The sequence below is a fragment of the Grammomys surdaster genome, unplaced genomic scaffold (genome assembly GCF_004785775.1).
Source record: "Grammomys surdaster isolate TR1022 unplaced genomic scaffold, NIH_TR_1.0 255, whole genome shotgun sequence".
NCBI lineage: Eukaryota > Metazoa > Chordata > Mammalia > Rodentia > Muridae > Grammomys > Grammomys surdaster.
The window spans coordinates 4,288,911-4,305,801 of NW_021604696.1; the positions used below are offsets into that span (position 1 = coordinate 4,288,911).

At 44.6% G+C, this 16,891-nt stretch overlaps 1 protein-coding gene across 1 annotated transcript in view; it reads left to right on the plus strand.

Annotated features, from left to right (window-relative positions):
- Window positions 1–7,963: 7,963 nt before the first annotated feature.
- Dst (dystonin) overlaps window positions 7,964–16,891 on the plus strand; it is a 285,779-nt gene continuing 276,851 nt past the window's right edge. Inside the window, exon 1 of the mRNA XM_028775523.1 lies at window positions 7,964–8,085. Coding sequence (XP_028631356.1) covers window positions 7,995–8,085 — 91 coding nt within the window. The 5' untranslated portion in view covers window positions 7,964–7,994. The remainder of the gene's footprint in view (window positions 8,086–16,891) is intronic.

Here is a 16,891-nt window from a genome sequence, read left to right on the forward strand (position 1 = left end):
AAGAATTGGTCTTTAAGCAACCAGTAGAATCAGAAATTGGGCTTTTGCTGCTTACAGAAGCCCTTTTCCTTTGTTCCAGCAATTGAAGCCCCTCATCAAAGGTCAGGCTACAGTGTTTGGGCCAGAGAACTGTTTATTTTCTCCAAACAAATAAAACCCTGTACTGTTCTCTCCAGCCCTAAGATAGTAGCATGATTTGGCAAGTCAGTACAGATCAATAAGGAATACAGTAGTTTCTATGAACTCTCCACTTTTAAAGTAGCTTCATTTAAATATAGTATCAATTTTAAGCTTTCAAGTGGGCTTTAATTTTTTAGAGTACGTCCACTTCTCAACGTGATTTTTTTTGTGTGTGCATATTTGGAAAAAGAGTGTAATACTGTAATTGCTAAAAGGCTTGAACCCTGTAGACAAGAAGGGACGTTGCTTCTTATAAACATGTCTGATATAAATGTGTGTGGCCTGTATGTTCCTGTAGTAAATTGTTGAAAGATGTGATCCTGATTATATTTTCTTACTGTTCTCTCTTATCTGGTTATCAGTGACATGACCAGATTAGAGGCTGTGCCAGTCAACACTCTCGGGTCCAGTGTAGTAACTGTTCCCATCTGGCTGTGGGTGATTAATAGTGGTGGTGTCATGGCATAAATCACATTTTGTTCTTCAGTCAGCTGAGACTCTGGCCATTAAAAAAATTTACTCTGCAAAAATCAATAACCAGTGATTTTTGGAAAAGAACAGTCATCCCCCCCCACGCCTCCATAAACATTAACAAATTATTGGTCTCACTAAAATAACGTAGAAATATAATCTCAGAGATAAAGTAAGGACTTTAAGTAAGGACAAGAGGAAGCCATTTTGAGGTACCCAGGGCAACCAAAGAAACCCAGTAACCCCTAAAAGTCCTAAAAAATGCTGCCCTTAAGTTCAGATTCAACAAACCACAAACCTCAGATAACTCAAGTTGAAGTTTCAGAAAAGCTTGGGAAAATAAATTGGGTTCATAACAGCTAAATGCCATACACACCTCTTTATGAACTGTAGCTAAAATATGGAAATTTCAGGTGTATTCATTTACTTTCGTCAAGTTTGCTTAAGGCGCTATTATTACTAGGAAAGTGAACATGATTTAAGTAAATCTTAACGTGCCTCATTTTGTAGGGATATGTGAATTTTTACGGTGGTAGCTCTGACCGTGGAACAGCCGTGGTTTGAATGGACAGTGGGGAAGTTAGTGGTGTGACTGGTGACAGTCTCACAAGCCCGGTGTGAGTGCTGTGGGTGTTGTGCACACAACCTGTTGGTGTAGCAGGTAGCAGCGTGGTTCCCACGGCTGCAGCTTTCATCTCAAGGAATTCAAGCTATGCTAGTTTGGCATCTTCACCTTGAGCCTCAGCAAGTGAAGACTTCCCTTTGATACTCTTTAGGATTTTTAATCCAGCTCACAACACAGATATTCAGCATCTTTTCCTCACCGAGCTGTGGGCTGTCTAAATATTCACAGACACAGTCCAGTAAGAAGGAAGGAATAACAAACACCATGTGTCTTTTATGAAAAATTATGACCCCGAGGATACTAAGCTCCTGCTGATCCTAAACCCGCTTCAGCCTCAGGAACCTTCAGACAGAGTGGGTTTGGTAAAAGTCTGTGTTTCTCATCTTCCCGATGGCTGCAGCTGAGGAGAACTTGGCTTCCTGTCCCCCGCACTGTGTCCTCATTTACATTATTGGCAGCCCTTCGCTGCTGGAAGTTTAAATTATCTCAAGAACTCTAAACTGAGTTCAGATGTTTGTTTATTGGCGTTGCCTTCGGCCTTTGAAAGCAGGCTTTTGTGTTCTCCGGGTCTTAAGAAAAGGCTCTTCTCAGAATCAGCCCTCCCTCCCTCCCTCCTCACCCTCTTCTGGGAAACCCGCTTCAGTCTCATGCAGAAAATGAAATGAAGAGGACACAGGGCTCAAAACTGGTTAAAAGGAGGCTCCAGTGGCTGGGAGGCTTGAAACGGGAAGGAGGTGGGACCCAGCATCCTGTATTTGTGCTCTGTTTATGAAACTTAAAGTTAGTTGCATTAATGAATTAACCAGAAGGCTAGTAACGGAAAATGTTTCTCCTGTCCTGGTGGGGGAGCCAGATACTGTAGATTTGTCACAGGAAGGCTGTTGATTCTGGCTTCATTGTTGGCCCAGTCATTTGTTGAGCTGGTGGCTGGAGCGCAGGCCACACACTTCTTCCTTCTGGTCTCCATGTATTGGAACGGCTTGCTTATTGTTTCTACAGGAGCAGACTTGGCCAAGACGATATGGTGAGCCGGGGGATTCGTTTTTGTTTTTATTTGTGTGCGTGTTCTCTGGGGACCCGGCGGCGCAGTTCGGAGGTGGGGAGGGGGCAGAGTGATCGTAATCGATGATTCTTGGTGAGTGATGCTCCTTGGCGAGCAAGCGGTCGCTAATGCTTCTCCCGTGTCATCCTCCTCAGAGCTCCGGGAACGCATCCTACCGCTGTTCTATGTCTTCCTCTGCGGATTTTTCTGACGAGGATGATTTCAGCCAGAAATCTGGCTCAGCATCTCCAGCTCCTGGAGACACCTTACCCTGGAATTTGCCCAAGCATGAGAGATCCAAAAGAAAGATTCAAGGGGGCTCGGTGCTGGACCCGGCTGAGAGGGCTGTGCTTCGGATAGCAGGTGAGTGGGGGAGGGGATGGAGTGGAGACCAGGGTGGCAGAAATTCACCCATCTGTTCCCCGGCGCTGGATCTGCAGGCTGATGCGCTGGGCAGAAATTTGTTTCAGGTGGGGGAGGAAATGACCATGTTTACTTCATGGAGAGCTTTGCCTGCTTGCTCTGGTGACTAAGCTGTTTGGCTCTGCTTTCTGGTTGGATGAATCGATAGATTCTAAAAGCAAGCAAATATTTACTGGTATCTGTGTTAAACTTTGCTGTGGATGTACACTAACCATCAAGGCAACCCGAGAGTACTAATACCAATGACTTCCTGGAATATTTTGCTGGAATAATCTTTTTTTTCTCCTTTTGCCCAAGGGCACTGAGCGATGCAGGTCTTACTCAGGTCTCATGGTTTTGGTACCTAGGATGCAGCGCGTAACCCAGCAATTTAGATTTTTGTTTTAATGTAGCTTTTCTGTGAGCTTGTGACCATCATGTGGCCACAGATGCTTTGTGTCCTTAGTGCTTGTGAGGGACCATCATGCACTCTTGATTAATTAATCCATGGAGATGCCGGTGTTTGTGTCCCGTGTGTGGGGTGTTTCCTTGCATTGGCCATACAAGCTGCACCAGACGGGAGCTTGTTTCTCTCAGCTGTAAACTGAGAACACTGTGAAGAGCAGCTTTCAGGCCCTGTGGTTCCTGCAGGGCTTGTGCATGTAGTGGCCTCCTGGGTGTGGATAGTTCTGCATTCCCTTAGCAATGTCTTTTCCTTCTTGGAAATGGTAATAGGGCAGGAGGGACTGGGTTTGTCTCTGGAGAGTCACTTACAAAGGCCAAAGGCCAGATGTTCAGGCCTCCTTCCCTCTCCCCTGCCCCCACTTGTGAAGGGGTAGGAGTTGGGGCCTGTGTTCTCATAGTTGCTTCCCAGGTAATGCAAATATTAGAGTTTTGTCTTCCTGGGGGCTGTGACCATCCCAGATTACAGTCATCAAGGCAGCCTAGAGAGAGTCTCCACGGGGTTCCTGAAGTGGTTTTTTTCTTTTTTCTTTTTTTTGATTCTAAGCAAAACAAGCAGAGCCTGGCCAGTCATTCTGTAGTCAGGGTTTCTGGGGCAACAGACTTGAGCTCCTTTTGACTTCTGTTGTGAGATGCAGGCCCGTCGGTCTCGCCCAGCCTTTGAGGAGGAGGGGTGGAGCAGGAAGGGGAAGAGGAGGGAGGGAGGGAGGATGGGGATTGGGAGCCAAGTGAGAGTGAGGTGGCTTGGGCCTTGGCTCTCCTTACCTTCACCTCAGTACACATTTAGTCACTCAGGCCTGTCTGTCTTGTTGAAAGCTCCCTGCAAATCTAACACTCAAGGGAGAGGAGAGACTCTTACCAGAACTAGCAGCACAAGGTTACCGTAGGTGAAGGGAAGGTGTATGCTCACTGTGTGGCCTGCCCAGGGCATCAAAACATCCAGATGCCTATTCTGTAAAGTTTTGTTGTTGGTTTGGTTTTTGTGTTTCTTGAGATAGGGGCTCACCGGTTAGCCCTGACTGGCCTGGAACCCGTTACATAGATCAGGCTGGCCTTAAACTCATGGAGGTCTGCAGGCTTCTGCCTCTTGAATGCTGGGATCAAAGTCATTTGCTGCCACGCCTGGCGCTGTGTGGATATTTTGTTTGAGGGTATGAGATAGAAGCAGGGTAGGGGTTTGTCGGTGGTGACGTGATCACACAGACTGTGAAAGGGCTACCAAGCATTTGTCACAGGAGTAGCTGTTACCCCTCTGTGGACAGTGTGGAAAAGGAAAGCCTGGAGGGACCCTGGACAGTGCTGGCACAGAGGGGACTGTAGTCCTGAGGACAGAGGCCACGTGCTGTTCATTGTGAAACGTCCACAGAGAGTTTGAGGTGGGTGACTGAGACCTCAAAGTATCTACTTTTAAAACCACATGAATTCTTCAAAAAATAGAATAAAATAAAATGAGCAGGGGAATGGGAGCATAGAGGCTTATTATTTAAAAATATTGATATGTCACATGTTTGCTAGACAGCTCATAAATGATCAGTTGGAGGCCAGTCACAAGTGTCATTTTAACCCCTCATGTGACCGAATTACTGTCTGTCCTATAGGAGACTGGCCACTGTTGACCCAGTGTGACTAAGGTGCAGTTTATCCAAGGAGAGCCTGGTAGTGAGGATAGTTTGAAAACACGCCACTAAAACTTCCACTTTTAATTTTACAACACATTTTACACTCTACTTGAAACTTAGCTCTTCCTTGAAATTAATCCCTTGGGAAAGGTGGGGTGCTGTTCAGGAATGTGAGAAGTTTGTGGTGCTCATTTTCAGTAGTAAAAGAGCTTAATATATTTTTTTAAAGGCCATTAAAATGAGTTGTTTGTGAAATTCACTCCCCTTGCCCCCCAGTCAAGAGCCACACAGACCTTTGGATAGCTTCATCTGCAGGTTTGTGATGCAGTAAGTCTCTGGTGATGGTGACATTGCTGATTGAGTTTTTGCAGTAAAATACAGATAGAGCATAGTTCTGTCTTTTAAGAGTAATGTGCTTCTGGATAGTTACAACAGGCTCTGAAAGATGAGCTGTCATGGCTGGAAGTGTCTGCTATTCAAAGAACCCAGAGGAGTCTAACCTGGGGGGAGAAGGGGAGATGTGGAAGGCTCCTGAAAGGCTTTTGAGAGGAAGTGCCACTTGAGCTGGGATTAACAGAACTTGATAGAATTAGGGTGACAGGGATGGCCACTTCAAAGGGGTAGAACTTCATAAACAAGCATGCTTAACTGTGAATGTTGTTTTAAGAGGGGAAATTTTAAAGTTAGGCTTGGCCAGTTGAAGGACCAAATTCTGAACGTGTAAGTTTGGGTGTGTGCGTCCTCTCCCACTATGGTCAAGTTTGGTTTCGCTACTTTATGAGACAGGGTCTTATGCGGCACAGGTTTTCTGTCGGTTTGCTGAGCCTGACCATGATTCCTGGTCCTCTTGCCTCTGTCTCTCCAATGTCAGGATTGTAGATGTGCACCACCGCGACCCACCTCTAGCTATATGCCACTTGGACAGGTTCCAGTTTCATAGTTGAAGGGTCTTGACTGGGGTGAAATGTAGGATAGAGACAGATATGTAAAACAGAGATATCGAATGTAAATCATCTTATAAATTCCCTGCCACGTGGACAATACTTATTTATAAAGTGCTAGCTAGCTATGTACACAGCGAGGTATCTTCTGAGCAGCTATGGATACATCTCTCGAGACCTGCAAGCACCCCATATGATAGGAACTGTGATTTCTCTCAGTTCATAAGTTCCCTCAGTGAGTAGAACCACCATAGACCTTCAGCTATGATCTGCATTCAGGGGGGCTTGACTCCAATGCAAGCTTTGTTGCTATGCTATTTTTCCTTCCCTGTGGATTATACTGTAATTGCTAGCATATCCACCCACCATTATGGTTTTGGGAATGCTCGGGGCAAAGGCTGACCTCTCAGATAGTGCTACGTTTGTTTATTTGGCCGGATCTTTCTTTTTTCTTTCTTTTTTTTTCTTTTTAGGTTTTTCGAATCAGGGCTTCTCTGTGTAGTCCTGGCTGTCCTGGAACTCACTCTGTAGACCAGGCTGGCCTCGAACTCAGAAATCTGCCTGCCTCTGCCTCCCAAGTGCTGGGATTAAAGGCGTGCACCACCACTGCCCTGGCCGGATCTTTAAATGGACAGTTTGAAGTACAGTAAAATATATGCTGGCTATATTCATAAAACTGGATGCTGCTTGGTGTTGGTTTCTGATAAAGCCTCAGACTTTCCCTTTAGACACCTTACAGTGTATTCAGAGTATGTTTGTATGCATGTGGAGTATGAATAGGAACTTACTGCTAACTCCTTTCATTCCAAGATGTTTTCCCAAGGTTACGTCATACACATATTCGTAAGAATGTCACGTTGAGTTTTACTTACATGCAGGGGTCAAAGCCAGATCATAGACAGGTTATCAGGCTAGAGAGGAGAGATGAGGTCTTGCTTTATTTGGGGAAATTAAAGCAGGTCAGTAGCCAAGGAGAGTTACCTGCCCTGATTCTTGAACAGAGGTCCCTGTTCAAGCATATTTTATCCCCATATAGAATTAGTAGAAAAATGCACAATCATAAAAATTCCAGTTGCACAATAATAAAAACCAACAAAGAGTCAAGGAGGAGAGGCCAGTATATACAAAAGGAGGAAGTAGGAAGATTTAGAGAGGAGTGTCATATATCAAGATGGATTATGTATGTAGTGAGTGGATTTTCTAAGAATGAAAGTGGTGGTAGGTAATACACACACACACACACACACACACACACACACACGACTTCATTTAGGTTCTGTTACATCTCCCTTTCTCCATGAAGAGAGTCAGTTACTTGCTGGTGGCCCACAGTGAGGATGCAAGATTCCATCCACAGCCACTGGACTTCCGCGTTCTGAAAAATATCCATTTACACGCCTGAGTACCAGCTGGCTCACCTTGGGGTCCTTTAAAGTTACTTATTTTAGCATACGGCGCGTCAAATGTAAGAGAGCCATATGTATTCTGCTCAGCGGATACTGGTACTATGTGCAGTGAATAATAAGAGGAAGGAGGGCGGTGACAGTAATCTGGGCCATGGTGAGTGGACAGTCCCTCCCAGAGCAGCGGCAGATGCGCTGGCAGGCTCTGGGGGGCAGAAGGGAGGGGCCGCTGCCTGGTCCTCAGCTGCCCTGACCCTGGAGGCGCTGTCAGGCCCTGATGCGCCCTGCCACCTCCAGAGGCCGCCAGGTCTTGGCGTCTCCTGGACGCGGGTCTGTCCCCCTCCTTGCCCTCTTACAGTGACCTGGTCCTCCGATGCCCTAAGATGGGTTGGGGAAAGTACTTCCAGCATGGTCCACTGTTCTTCTTCCTGGGGTGGAGAGCCTCCAGCCCCCTCAGTAGGAACAGGACCCGGGGCTTTGTTTCCCGGCACCTGTTGTGGGTCCCAAATAGAAACCGCGCTGGGACCGGCGGCCGGTGGGCGGGCCGGAGGGCGGTGCCGGAGCCCAGCGCTGCCACTCCTCCTCCCGGGCGGGCGTCTGCGGCGCAGCCCGGAGATGCCGCAGAAGCGCAGCGCATCCCGGCGGGGCAGCGCGCTCCTCCGCAGCGCCGTGGCCCGGGGCGCAGGGTCAGGAGGCTGCCCGCCCCGAGCCACCGCCCGCCGCCCCCCCAAGCCTTCCTTGGGGACGCTGCCCCGGGCTTGCCGCCGCGCTGATCCTCCAGCCCGGGGTTGCTAACGCCTCCACCCGGGTCGCGGGCCCACGGGCGCGGCCAGCCCCCCGGACCACGGCATGGCGGGGTACCTGTCCCCCGCCGCCTACATGTACGTGGAGGAGCAGGAGTACCTCCAGGCTTACGAGGATGTCCTGGAAAGGTACAAAGGTACGAGGTCCCTGTGCTGGGCTGTGCGGCGGGGCAGGGCCCATGGGAACCGTTACCTTTCCCAAATCAGAGCCACCCCCTCAGTGGGGCACAAGTAAACAGCAGCCGGAACCAGCCCTGGGGACCGATAGGTGCTCTAGGTGAAATCTTATACCCCAGAGCAGGGCTGAGTGGGTGAGGGTTCGGAGACGCCCTAGGGTAGGCGGTGGAATGGAGGGTGGGGGAGGTCTGTTTCCAAGAAGCACTTTGCCTTGTCTTTCCCTTTGTAGAAGCTCTTAAGCACTAAGCATAGCCATAATTCTTCCTGGGAGGGTTGGATGCCATTACTTCTCTGTGAGATTTCTAAGCCTGGCTGCTCCTGCCTGGTGTAGGCTTGGCTAACCTGTAAAGGTTCTTGGATTCTTGAGCACAGCACCACATTATTTTTTCTCAAAAAATCGTACTTATTTGAAAAGTTTCTCGCTTGTGATTATATTCTAACTCGGATGCAGTCCAAAATTATTTCAAATCATGATAAAAGGAAGTCTTTAGTCAGAGAGTGGGTTGTACATTTAAATGTAAAGAAGGCTATTTTGAGATACATTTTTGCCAATCACTTCTGTCCAGGAAATGTCGTGCCAAGTTGATTGTCTTGGATATCTAAGTATTATGGTTACTTTAACTTGTGCTTTTCCGTGTTGAGTCTTTGTCTCTTGAGATGTACTTTTTAAAGTACATAGACAGATAGTATTGCAAGTTGAGAGATGTTTCACATTCACGTATTTGTGAGGATGGCTCACAGATGTGTGTAAAATATTAATAGTGAATAGCAGTATTTCATATGATGGACCTGAGTGCATCTGTTGAATAGTCACTTTGCGTTTAGTAACTCAAGTTCTGTGAGTTAAATAAAAAAAAATATATTTTTGTTACTAATATGAATCCAAAACTGAGTAACAGAATTTTCAAGCTCCCTAAAACTCATTTCTTCCTACACTCATGTTTTGCCCCTTTCTAGAATGAGTTCTGTAACTGGAGTCTTAGACATTGCATATCATTTTGTAAACACAACTGGAATTCCTTTGTGCCAAAGCTCCATTGTGAATAATACAGCCCGGAGCAAGTGCAGTGATATTTTAAGCTAACTCGTATCTGGGCATTGGCTTCCATGTGTAATGTACTGAGGGTTGTTTCTGTTTTCCCATTTAAAATTGTGTTCTCACTCAGATGTCACTAGAAAGTTAAAAATGAGAAACATTGCAATATAGACCTATAAGCTCTATGATTCAGAAAAAATCAGGATGGTCTACAATGTATATGTTATATGCTTAGGAACAAAATACAGCTTTTAATTTCTTTTTTTTTTTTTGTCAGATCATCAGTAGTGATAAGTGGGTAATTTAAGGTGTCTGAAAAAAAAGAAATAACCAGAATGTTGATTTTGGCCAGTCTTGAGGAAACAGGCCTTGTTTAGAAACATGTACTTATTTGTCTTAGTAAATAACAGAAAATTAAATATAGGTGGCTGTTCTGCATGTCACCCTTGGCTGGGATACTAATGTTATCGCTAGTGATGCTCTCAGACAGACATTTCTCAAGACATTTTGCCCAAGATTTCACAGAAAAAAACCCAAGGGGCCATTTACCCCAGTCTTTGTGGTTTTGAATGCTTAGGTCATCAAATTGTGTTTGGCCCTGTAGATGTTCTGAATCTCACTTAGCCTTGGAGAGGAAAAGAAGCTTATTGGTCGGTGTATTCGATGAAAAGCCGGAGACCTGGTGTGCCCATTGTTTCCTGGTGTGTTTGGAAGCCAGTTTTGATTTCCCATCAGTGACCAATAGGATGACTTCACTGCAGTACTTATCCTGATGGCTCACTATAGGGGCTGATCTAATTAGAAAAGAATTGTCTGCTTTGAATAGGGAGTGCCAGTTTGCAAAACTTTCCCAAGTTCACTTTTCTGAAATAATGCACACTGTTCAACACATTTTTATGTTCCAGTTGGAAAGAGAGGTTATTTTGATTTTTATTTCTGTCCGAGTCCTCGGTAACAGAATGCATTTGCTCTCGTGTTTGCTCTCCTCGGCAGGGTGACTAGGTTGTCAAGTATGTGCCCAGCTGTTGAGTAGCATAAGTGTCAACGACCTAAAGAACAGCAGTAATCTATAACATTAGGAGAGTTAGGCTTGGGGGTTGAGAGCTTTGTTGGACATCTCCTCAGGCAGCCTTGGGAGAACTTCATCCCAGGCCCCCCAGAGACAAAGGGTAGTGATGAGCAAGCTCAGATTTTCATGGTGTGTTCTATTCTCGTGTATGGCTTTGGTCCTTTAAGTCAGAGTAAAAATAGGCAACTGTTTACTGAACTAGAATAACACAAGGATTTATTTGCTGCAAAAAAGGGTGTAGCGTTCTGGATCACATTCTCATCTAGTTATCTGTGAAATAGATTCCTCATCAAAATATGTCAGGTCAAAATATATCAGGTAAAAATATTCCTAGAGGTAAATTGGGCAGTTTTAATTGGTAACAAATAAGAGTGAATAGAAGTATTTTTTTAAAGTACAATTCTTTAATACTGTTTATATTAGAAACTGCCCATGTCAGTACCCTTTTTTATCTATAGTAAATTATTCAGTATAGTCCCTGTATGGTACAGAATATTTTTAGCAGCTTAGTATAGAACACAGAGTGATCTCATCTCAAGTGTAATGAAATTAACTGGTATACTGTTATAAACGAACACTTAACTCTTATCACATTCATCTGTGAAATGCTGCTGTCTGGGTTGTCGTTGACTGTGGCTTCCCAACACAGATACTTTTATATGATGTTAAGTGTGAACATAATTAATGCAGACCATTACATTTTATTCTGCATTTTTTTTACTTAACTGTGAGTGTGTGTGTGAGTGTGCATGTGTGTGTGTGTGCACACATGCATGCTTCTGCAGTGTGTGTGGAGGTGTGAGGGTCAGAACAACTCTGAGAGGGATCAGTTCTTCACCCTGTTGAGGTAGGCTATCCCTGTGTGCTACAGAACCTCCTCCAAGCTACCTGACCAACTGATTCTCTGAACATGCTCCCATCTCTGCCTACCATCTTGCCAGAGGAGTGCAGGATCACAGATGTGTGGTATGGTATCAGGGTTTTTATTTATTTATATTTTTGTTTCTTGAGACTTTCATACAATGTATTTCTTTTTTTTTTTTCAATGTATTTCTATTATACTCTTTCCCATCCCCCAGAACTTCCCCCAGATCTGGCTTTTTATGTGTGTTCTGAGGATCAAATCCAGGTTGTCAGGTCTGTGCAGCAATATGTTACCAGCTGAGCCATCTTGCTAGTCCCTGCTCTGTATATTTTAGAACAGATTTGAAAATGTTGACATTTCTTGATCTAACACAATGCTGATTCGCCCAGTGTCTGGAACTTATCAGTTCCCATACAGCTGCAGTGGGAACAGTATTCTCTCTGAAGGTTGGCAGACAGCTTGGTTATTTACCTACAGTATTGCTAAGAAAACCTTTTAGTATTTGAACCAACACGGTGGAGTTTTCTGTCTTCCCCACGTATTTGTATAATTACTGCACTCATGGTGACAGAAGGAAGCAAGAAACAGTGGTTTTTGTTTTCAGTTTAGTCTCACCATCTTAGGGAGACATGAGATGGACTGGTAAGTACCTCTTTGCTGGAGACAGGTTCTAGTACTCCAGCAAGGTGAATGTTTGGGTGAATGTGTGAGGACATTCTCTGCTATGTGCAGTGTATTCTGTGATGTTCTTGCTCAGGTTTCAAGTGACTTCAGGATTCTACAAACCTTGATTTCAGATTTCCCTGTGTTCATGGCATACAGCTGCATAATAAGTGAACTTTATACTACACCAGGATAATGGAACATCGAGTTTGTGTTGTTAGTTTGTGTTAGTTTGTTTTGTTTTTTGTTAGAAATAAGTTTATTTTGTTTTCATGTTCCTTGTGATTATTTGTTCCTGACAAAGAGTAGACTAACTAGACTTTCCCTTCTCCATCTTCCTCCACCCTTCATTAGGTACCAATAACTTCCAGCAGACAGGTCAGGCCTATAGTATATCTCTCTTTTCCAGAAGGGGCACAGACTTGCATATTTCTACTTGGCCACTTAGGGTCTACTATGTGATCATTTAATAGTTACAATGTGCTTGCTACTCTTCCAGCCCTTGTGTATCAGTTTCCTTTGTCAACTACATCTATCTGCAAGTAAGAAAATGTAGGGAGTGTTTTGTTTGTTTGTTGATTGTTTGTTTAAGGCATTCTTCATCTTGTGCCAAGAACAAAGTCAAAGTTATCTCTGTACAGAATAAGGCAAGAGTGGCCACTGGCTTTTATAACCGGCAGTGTCTGGCACACAGGATAAAATGTCTGTGCTAAATTGGAACCTTGCAGTTTGGCTGCATCTTAACAGCTGTAACAAAGTACGATAGACTTCAGCAAAGTCTGTGGGGCTATATGAAGGCATCGTTGGACTCTGAGGATTTTTCAAATGAAACACATGGACTAAAGCAGTGATTCTCACTGAGTAACTAGTATTTAAATTGATCACAGAACTTGTTTACTGCCTTAGGACATAAGAACAAATATCAGTTCAGAAATAGAAGGACCTATTAGATAGTATTAATAATTTGCCTTTGAGCCTCCAGCATCACACTGATGCTGTTTTAGTTTCTTTTGTACTGGCTTAAGTGTGATCGCAGCTTATATAAGCAGGTACTTCAAAAAGAAAGCTCTGTGCTTTTAGGAACTTTTAGGTTCTTTGTTTACACACGGGCAGTTTGGCGATGCTTAATTTCTGGCTCAACAGTTTTATTTGGGCAGCGACGAGAACAACTTACAGCCTCGTTGTTGTTCGACGTTGAGCAATGAAGCTTTTGTGTTTCTGCCTCTGGGTCTTATGGGTCCCAGGAGCTGGGCTGTGTGAGGAGCTGGAGTGTTGGAGCAAAGCCCCATCATGAAATTGGAGATTATGAAAACATCTGAAGTCATGGTAGCCGCACACAGATGGAATATCAGTCTGTCTGCTCACTCGAGTTTCATACTCCATAGCTGAGTACAGAAACGGAGAACGCACAGCCCGATCCTTACAAACACACGGCAAACGACAAGGTGATTTGCGGTTTAGCGTGCTTACGATTCCTGATGAATTAACAAGAACCCAGGGGCCTCTATGGCACGCCTGGATGCTTCTCTCTGTAAGGACTTGGAACACAAAACAGGACATCCATTTCTCAGCTATTAGTAATCCTGTAATTATGTTCTCCACTTCTGAAGATGAAGCCCAGGCATTTGTTGAAGTCTAGTGTCGCTTCTTCAAGTGCTTGAACAAAGGGCCCTTCCCCCATTAATTCCCTTGATTGGTGGTGGTGGCTGTTGTCATTAAATGCCTGTATTCCTGTGTATTCTTGTGGAGGTCCACCTCTGTGATCCTCTGGCTCTATCTACCTTGTTTTGTGAGACTTGGTCTCTCACTTGAGGATGGAGTACTTGTATAGCTAGGCTACTTGCTGGCCAGTACGCTCTAGGAATCTACCTGTTTCTGCCATCCCCAACATGGATATTAGAGGCACACTGTTGGGCCTGGCCTTTTATGTGGTACTGGGTTCTCATGCTTAGTGCTGTGTGAGTTAGTTTTCATCAACTCCACACAAAGTTCAAACATCCGAGAAGAGGGAACCCCAGCTGAGGAATTGCTCCGGTTTGCTGGGCCGGTGGACATGTCTGTGGGGTGTTTGGTTGTTGCTTATTGGTGGAGGAGGGCCCACCACTGTGGGAGATGGCACCCCTGAGAAGGTGGGCCTGGCTTCTGTAAGAAAGATACCTGAACACACGCCAAAAGGCAAGGCAGGAAGCAATATTCACCTGTGCTTCATTTCCTGTCTCCAGGTTCCTGCATTGAGCTCCTGTCCTGGTTTCCCTCAGTGATGGTCTACTGTAACCCATAAGGTAGACAACCCTCAGCCCATATTGGTTTTGGTCAGTGTTGTATCCCAGCAACTGAGAAGCAAACCAGGATACAAAGCAAGTACTTTATCCCAATGAAGCCATCACTCTAACCCCTAAGAGTGCATTGCAGGGAAAGGTTTATGTGTAAGGTCGACTGAGATGTGCCTCTTGGACAAGATGTAATCAGCAGGGCTACCTTGAGATTACTTGAGGTACTAATGAGAGCCTTAGGGTAGCCAGGGACATGACTCCGAGGTTCATTGGGAAGGGAAGCTCGGTTGGAGAGAGCCTTGTGTTGAATCAGATTGAAAGGAGGCTTGGATGTCATGCCAAGGACCACTTTTTTTTGGCATTAATTCTGTAGAGAGTAGAACCTGGAATGATCCTCAGTAGATGTGACAGCACTGTGGATGGAAAGGACAGCGGGGAGGAAGGTTCAGGAGCCACTGTGAAATTAGGAGCGGTACACTAGGAGTTCCTGAATTTCTAATGTCCACAGCTCAGTGCAGCCACTGCCATTTCACAGACATAAAACAGACACTTACTAGTGAGGTCAGTGTCCCAGATGGAGGGACACATCAATATCAGTGATTGAATTTGTGTTTGAATGTCAGGTGTACATCTGACTTAAACTGTGTATTTTGATTGTCTTTACCTTGACAAGCTAATGTTACAAAACAGTTCTTATGGAAATATTTCACTGAGAGTCGATTTTGAATAAAGCCAGAACTTCTGAGGTATGTTAAATGGCATGGTGTAACAATGGATTAAAATACATAGAAATTACTTCAGGTAAAATGCCAAGCAGATTTTTACAGTTTGCACTTCTGTATTTTAGCCGAATTATAGAATCTGATTGTTATCAATGTTATCAATGAAAATGAGATAAAATTTTAATAGCATCTTTAATGTGTGTCTAGAGTATATTTAGGTTGAATGACCATCGAAAAGTATTAAGATTTGGTAAATGCCAACACTACATGTGGCCGCCTGGAATGTTTCCTGGACAGAATTCTCCAAGAGAGTTGACAAAAGTCTTGATTTTTTTCTTTTTTCTTTTTTTTTTTTCCTAGTGGGAGAAAATATTCCCAGTGGGTCCCAGTCTTAAACGTCTTGTACAAAGCTACTATTGTGTCATGGAATTGAAAACATGTTCTTATGTATTCAGTGGTTGGTTCTCTGCTGTCCATGCCAGCATGTCTATATGTATTCTTGCGTTTTGGCCTAAATAGTCCTTTATAGTTTCTTTTCCCCACTTTGAGCAGGGAGGATAAAAGAGTGAAACATCCTGACAGCAGAGTGTGGGTGAAATATCCAGAGACCCTGAGTAGTCCTGGTCCAGTGACCTAAACAAACAAACGAACAAAAAACCTAAAAACAAACAAACAAAATCCTACCACTAGACCAGTTTTTAGAGCAGATTTTAGTTTAAGGAGAAAATACACGTTTGCAGCTTGCTCTGTTGACATCTGTGATCGCATGTGTTATAACTGGTAAGTTATACCAATTCCATATTAACATCTATGATCCACTGTTACAGTAGCTTTTGCTCTGCTGCAGTTTGTGGGCTTTGACCAGCATGTGGTGGGTGTACCCTTACAGAGCAGTGCGGCCTAGGCTTACTACTGTAAAAAGTCTTCCGAGGTCCTGACAACACTGAGCTTCTGCTTTCTCTCTTTCTGCCTTTTTAAACAATTGGATATAGTTAAGATTGTATGGAATATACTCTGTTCATACCAGTACGTTTAACGTTGTTATATTCTCCATATCACTTGTTTTCTTCCTTTGATTTTTGGAGACAGGATCTCAGCATGTAGCCCAGGCTGGCCTGGAACTTGTTACGTAACCCAAGCTGGCCTTCAAACTCACTCTTCTCTCAAGCACTGGGACTACAGTTGTGCATTACCAGGCCTGGTACACCATGTCTTTCATGGCGTGGTGTACCATCTCTTCTATATTGTTGAGTAACTGTCCATTGTTTAATGCCCCACCGTTTAAATCTGTTCATCCAATGAAGGACATTTTGCTTGCTTTCCGTTTTTGTTTTTCTAAACTTACACAGAAGCTTCTATATACACTGTGTGCGTGGGTTTAAGTGTGGATTTGAAGTTTCAAGTAACTTAGGTGGAGGAATGAGATTGGTGGATCTTAAGGTATTTCGGTTTTTAAAAACACAGCTAATCTTTCTCGGAAGTGGCCCTGTCGTCCTCTGCTTGCTCCAGCAGTGAATGAGAGTTTCTGTCATTCGGAGTCCACGTCAGCGTTTGATGATGTTTTTCTTAGTCCATTTTGTGTTGCTATAGCAGAAGGCTGGATAAGCTGTAAGAAAAGAAAGTCTGCTCTGGCTCCTGTTCTAACTGAGACAGCCACATCTGGTCTGTTTCTAGTTAGGGCCCCATGCTGTCTCAGACCACAGCAGAGCAGTGGGAAGGGAAAATGCTAAAGCAAGTGTCTCAGGGAAAACCTGTACAAGAGAGGTCAGGGGAGGGGCGCGGTTTATTTAACCCACTAATGAGGATAGTGGCTGCTTGCCTGCTCACCTGCAAGGGTTGCACCCCAGGGGGCTCCAGTGCGCGGGAGAGCTAAGCCTCAACAGGATTATATGCAGACCTTGGCTCTACCATTGCTCTTCATACCTGAGCTCCGATCAGTATGGCTTTTAATCTGCAATCCATCAGATGAATCTGTTTAGATCTCTCCCTACCTTTCTTTGTGTGGGACTTTCGGACAGGAAATCCGAGCATACCTGGGGGCTTACTATGCCAGGTGAACTCTACCAGCTGGGTGCTCCTCCACCCAGCCTGCACTCTACTCACACTTTTATTTGGTTGCTTTTTTCTTTTTTTTTTTT